The following is a 6,493-nucleotide window of genomic DNA, read 5'->3' as shown; positions in this document are numbered from 1 at the left end:
CTCATTAACAATCAAGCTACAAATGTTTGCATTGTTTTAAATTAATTTTATAAAAGATTATTCATAATAAATTAGATTTTTCTTATCAGAATAATAAATATAGCATAAAAATGTCATTACATTCAATTAAATGTATTTTTCTAACCTTGTTTTTACCAGCATGCCAGAAAAAAACAGGCAAGGCGTTATTGGAAACGTGGTAAACCCAGAATTCGGCATCATGCCAACTGAAAGAGGTATAAATTTTTTTACACAAAAAGAAGACAAAGTTTTGAATAATACACTCCCCATTCTTTTACATCCGCTCGCCACAAGACAGCACAGTAAAACTAAGAAAATTTACAATGATTTTAAATAATTTTGCACTGCAAGTTTTGCATTATAAATGCAATCAGGTACACCAGCTCCTTTATAAGAAGCTCCTAAAAGGGAGAGGCACAAATTATTCTTTGCAATTTCAGAGTCGACCACCTCCAACTTTTTATGATGTCCAATAACATATTGTGGTATGCACTGCTTTTGCAGAACTACTTTATGTCTAACTGGTGATTCATTGATATTTAGAAGTCTACCAGCTTCTTCTATTGCAACCCTTAAAATATCCTCTTCTTTTACACTGTCTGAATTCCCAAAAATCTTTCCAAACCATCTGCCTCCTAACATACAAGACAATCTTGTTTTATTTTCTCCATTCAGTTCTGGAAAACAACAAGAATCAAAGACTATTCCCAAAACTTTTGAATCTTCGAAAGATGGAGCTAAAAATCCAAATCCCTGTGTTTTTAAGAGATTCCCTTGATACTCTAAGTATACAACAGCTACGTCAACAGACGGTATTGACTCCAACTGATTCGTCATAACAGGATATTGAGAAACTAGTTTTGCTAATTCTTGTGAAGGAATGCAAGAAAACACATGATTTACAACAATTTTCTCATTGTCAACAAGTAACTCGGCTTTATCACCAGAAAACGTCAGTTGAGAGCAGTTTGAATTGAAAAGAAGATCAGAAACTCCAATTTCTTCAATGGAGCACGCCAAAGAATCGATGAGCTCAGTCAGTCCGGTTTTGAGAGTCCACATTCTCCATGTTTCCTTCACAGCTTGTTGAACAAGAGAACTTGCCATAAATTCTGAAAATGCAGACAATTTGCTATGAATCATGATATCTTTGATGACAGATCCATGTTCCTTTTCTGCCTCATACATGGAAGGAAACATGGACCTTAAACTCAGTTCTCTCGCATCTCCCGCAGAGATTCCTCGACACATGGGATCAAAGGCATAATCCGCAACATCCTTACCAATTCTTCTACAAGCAAAATCATAAACCGATTCATCCTCTAAAATAGATTTTTTTGTGAAATACTCCTTGAAAAGATAACTCATTAATGGACGTGGAAAAAGAGGCGTCTTTCTAAAAATGTCTGGCAAAGAGCGGGGAATCGGATGGAGTTGACCTTTTGACAATATGAAATTAGTTTTTGCAACGGGATGATGACGAGTTATCGGTATCATTCTGTTGGACAGGCCGAGCTCTTCAGCTAACTGTATGGCATTAAAACCAGCTTTTGTTCCGACTCTGAGTGTTCTTGGTCCATGTTCAAAAATAGCACCATCAGGAAACCGAGTTGTTTGAATCCATCCACCAAACAAAGGATTTCTTTCTATCAAGCACAAATATTTTATTTTTGATCCGCCAAATGCTTTTAAATAGTATGCACACGATAAACCTGTCACACCGCCTCCAAGAACTGCTACAGTAGCCATTTAATGAAATTAATAAAAGATTTGCGACGAAGTTTGCAGAAAAGAGGAAATGTTGAGTGATTTGTAGCTTTACCAGTGAATCAAGATCTCAAAAAAATGTACTAAAACGTAGAATCATTAGTTGAAAATCTAGCACTTGATGTATCTCTATCCTTACGTAAACAAATACATGTGTTGTTTTCACGGTTACAGTTACTTTTATTAAAATGTTCATTTAACAGACATAATACTATAAAGTGCCCTCTTCTCTTTGAAATTTAGATTTACGAGTAGGAATAAAAAGTAGACTTATACTATATAAAATATTAGGAAGTCAATTAAATGCAAAAAAAGTTAAAATATTTGTGCATACACTTGTTTCGAGTCTGTTAAACCATTTTAGAGACACTCCTACGGCAAAAAAAGGTTTCTCCGGAGATTTGTATTTTTCATTATCCCACTGAATTCCCATTTGAACAAAAATACAGAAAAGTTTTATTTTTTATACGAAAATACATAATGTTAATAAACAAAAATACATAATAATAAAATTTAACCTTATGTCTATAATTGCTTTTTATTTCAGCGTATAGATGGCGCCATCAAACAACCCATTGCATAGGCAATCGTTTGTTTGAAAAAAAAAAAAAAAAAAAAAAAAAAAAAAAAAATTGGGAAAAGTGTTTTAGATTGACATCTTTTTAATATTTCATTGCAAAAACGTAAACATAGCAGCCAAGTATGTAGAAGCACACACTTCTACAAACTAAAACGATAGCTAGAGAATGAATACAAAACAATATCAACAAAAAACAGACCCAATGATTATTTATTATTATTTTTTAATTTTATTTATTTATTTATTTATTTATTTATTTGTGCTTTAGTCCAGGGCTGCGGAGTTGGAAGGAAAATGATCGACTCCGGTTTTTCTATTTTTTTTAAAATTTATTTTCTCAAATCCCCCCCCCCCCCTTATTGTGGGAAGGGGAGAAAACTCCTAAACAGAGATTCAAATATTAATTCCTTTTTATGATATTTTCGCGTTGTATTTTATTGTAAACCTAAGATGCATACAACGTTAGAAATTCAATTTGAAAATCAAATTATCCAATAGGCAGAGCCCGATCATTCTGATATTGGACATGGGGCACATTTCTATTTCAGGGCCCCCTTAGAACCCGACTAAGATTTTTGAAGACACTGGGCATGAAATTAACTTTGTGCCCCCTTCCCCTTATTCCCGCTTATTCTAAAGCCATAAAATATTTCGATACTTGCGTATTGACACAATCATGCTAAATTTGGTGGTACCTCATATCAAAACATTTAAAAAGTAGAAGAGATATAGTATAATTCTATAAGATGTGGTTAAACTTTGCCCGTTCCAGTTCCGTAAATATTAAAGTTATCTATGATATAACTTTTAATAGTAAATACAGACTAAACTTGGAGTGTTTTTTTTTTTTTTTTTTTTTTGAGATTTGTAAATAGATCAAATTTTGAAAATGTCAGCAGCTGAGATATGTCTATTCGTCAAAGTATATGTGGCATAATTTAACATTAATACTATTTAAAATATAGTAGGGGACTATTAAATACTATTTTCCTTGTTTGACGACTATTTTGCAACCTATTTTTTATTTAAGAAGCTACTAAAACGACTATTTTTAGGACCATAACTCAGTGGCAGCCCTGCATTATTTGTATGTTCGTAAAAGATAGGAAGTAAAAATTGTATGTTTTTCTTATCTTTTCTTTCACTGGAAATAAATGTAAAACACATCTATGAGTCGCTCAAACAGAGATTTCCGCGAAACACATATTCCCAGGCAATGGAAAGAGAAAAGCACACTACAACAAGTTGAACCCAAGCACAAGGAAGATTGAAGGGGCTTATCCAATCATAGTGGAGATCTCTGAAGGCGCTTAACTTTAGGGTCATTTCAAAGTATTTTGTCCTAATGTAGAGTCTGCCACATGACACTTTTTTGCTATAACTATTTAATTAACTGTTTAATTAGCACATTGTTTTATTTTGGGTTTGTGGGTTGGTAGGAATAACTCAAAATAAACTGATGTGCAAATCAAACGGTAAATTAAATAGTTATGGGGAAAAAAGGTGTCATATTGCGGACTCTACATTTGGACGAAATACTGTGAAATGGCCCTTTAGATTTGAAACCAAGCAAGCAATTCCATGCTTAGAGAAATTTCAAGCAGGGTTTGTGATTTTTTTGATTTAAACCGGATTTTTTAAAATTCAAATAAAATATTTTTGATTTTTTTTAAATCTTCAAAAAATTATGGGTTTTAATTAATTTACGTTTTTTAAAGTCCATAAAAATTACCTTAAATGCCACCTAATAAGGACCTTTAATAACGTATTGGCAAAGGTGCCTAACGGCTTCCAGGGACGTAACTAAAGGGGGGCAGACGGGGCTCGTGCCCCGGGCGCCAGATTTTAGGGGCGCTAAACTGACTAAGTAAATGCTCAAATTAATATTTGTAAAAGAAAAAAAAAAGGAAACATTTTTTAAAAGTCCAAAAAGGATCCCCTCAGTGCGGGCGCAAGCTGAAAGCTTGCATGGTTTAATGTGGATAAAAGATCAAGTGTGGTAAAGATAGACGGAAAGAGAGTGAGGAGGGTGCAGTAAATAGCATGAATGTATTTTCTTAGAGTTACTAGTTCTTATTATGTCTTATTTAAAGAACCTCCCTCTCGGAGGAGGAATATAAGAGCAAAGCCTATGGGGAGTACACACCAATACAAAACAGCGAAAATGCTCAAATGTCATTTTTCTACAATTAAACGTCATAAAGCTGCCAACATGATGAATTCCTCACATTTACAATGGCGAGAGCTTGTCTACCCCAAACGAGACACTGTTCCCGTGCCCTAGTTTAGTTTACAATTTTCCCATTCTTGGAGAAAAATCTCGCACTATAAGAATGGAGATTCAATTTAAAGTCGAGAGACTACCTATTTTTCTTTAGAAAACACCTCGGTTTTTTAGAGATAAATTGAACTAAAATCAGAAATTTTAGACTTAGTTTCGATATATTTTTGCCACCCACACAATATTTTACACATAATCATCTACTTCAAATTCAATTAATGTGTTAGAAATAAACTATTTATTCAGCTCTGAAACTTCAATTTTGCTTTGGTACTTTTGATGAATATTTATATTTATAGTAGAATCTCGTTTATCTATATCTCTGACTTATCCGAATCAAATTTGTAGAGCTAAAAAATATATTAATTGAATGATAATTCTAAATTGGGATAGCAAGAACGGAACTATAAATGTGCCAAATATTCGCTCTTTACTTTTATTAAATACACAACTGCTATATATAGGTGGTCGAATAAATTATAGTTATCAAATAAACAACGTGACGTATTTGGAGTTTCAGTCTGACACCACTGCAGCTGAACTAGAAACGATACAATATTTGCGAGTAACAATCCTATGTAATTTTGTTACAAAGCATCGTTTTTTGCTGTGAATAGATAAAGCAAAAGTCTGCTTTTGATAGTCTGCTTATTTGCGAAAGATAAGTCTGCTTATTTGCGAAAGATAAGTCTGCTTATTTGCGAATTAATTACTGCTTATTATCCGGATTTTCGTTTATTCGAATTGCGTTTGGTCCAAGTTAGTCCGGATAAATAAGGTTATACTGTAAATAGAAATAACCTGAAAAGAAGCGCACTGAAAACATGTAATATTAATATGTTCAAGATTTGTGTTTTTTAAAAGAAGGTTAATAGAAAGAGTTTTGATATCCCGCACATTAGGTTTCTGTTTTTCTATTAAACGTTTTTCAAATGCATACTCATATACCATAGGTGGGGAACATGCGTCCCTTATAAAATTTTACTCTTGTAATAACTAATATTTAATTTTAAATGCATTGCATGTAAAATTATCAAGATACTGTTTAAATAAGATAATCTGTCCATTTCGATCGTAAGTTGTCGGCTTAAAGTCAATATACTAAGTATAGTAATATTCAATTAATTTCAAGTAAGAAACAAAAACAAATAGTCCACTAAATTTTTCATCGAAGTTAAAACGTATTATTGCGACATGTTCTCTTTTGTAGTTGAATACTGTTATTTTTCTTATGAATTTCTTCATAGTAGTATGATAAAAATACTTAAATAATCGAAAACATTTTTGTTTCATTGTTTTCATTTGAAGTAGTAATTTTAAATTCGTATCCAATATATTAAAAAAAAAAATAACTCTAAAGAAATTGTGAAAGGATGCCTGTGGCGGGCATGCCTCCAGGAGACCCCATATCACCTACAATCTTGAAATTTTGTACAAAATTACTTCGAGCCCGGAGGATTTGCACCTGTGGTTTCTTATTTAAAATTTTGAATTAGTTTTTTTTTTGTGATTATTTTTTAGGCTAAAATTTTACGTAAATTGCCTATTAAACGGATGAAAGATTTCTCACATCCTTTAACATTTCATGTTGTTCCAAAAGATTTTTTCTGCATCAAATAAAGCATGTAACAATAATATAATCAATATTATTGATTATATTATTGTTAATAATAGTATTAACAATAATATAATCAATTATTGTTATATTATTAGATTATATTATTGTTAACAATAATATAATCAATATAATAATATAATTAATAAATTAGAACAGCAGATATAAGAGTTTCCATTTTAGCGAAAAATCCTAGGCTCGGTCCGGAGGTCCTTTAGCACCTATAGCT

At 32.2% G+C, this 6,493-nt stretch overlaps 1 protein-coding gene across 1 annotated transcript; it reads right to left on the bottom strand.

The window, feature by feature from the left end:
• Window positions 1–305: 305 nt before the first annotated feature.
• On the bottom strand, window positions 306–1,913 carry LOC129227447 (protoporphyrinogen oxidase-like). Its single transcript, XM_054862007.1, has one exon. The coding sequence runs from the start codon at window positions 1,768–1,770 to the stop codon at window positions 340–342; it is 1,431 nt and encodes a 476-aa protein (XP_054717982.1). The 5' UTR covers window positions 1,771–1,913; the 3' UTR covers window positions 306–339.
• Window positions 1,914–6,493: the final 4,580 nt, after the last annotated feature.

Source organism: Uloborus diversus, chromosome 8 (genome assembly GCF_026930045.1).
Source record: "Uloborus diversus isolate 005 chromosome 8, Udiv.v.3.1, whole genome shotgun sequence".
NCBI lineage: Eukaryota > Metazoa > Arthropoda > Arachnida > Araneae > Uloboridae > Uloborus > Uloborus diversus.
This window is presented reverse-complemented; position numbering and strand designations above follow the sequence as displayed.

What these genes read in the sequence shown, in the direction of transcription:
- LOC129227447 (XM_054862007.1), bottom strand. Translation starts at nt 1,770, where the DNA reads ATGGCTACTGTAGCAGTTCTTGGAGGCGGTGTGACAGGTTTATCGTGT.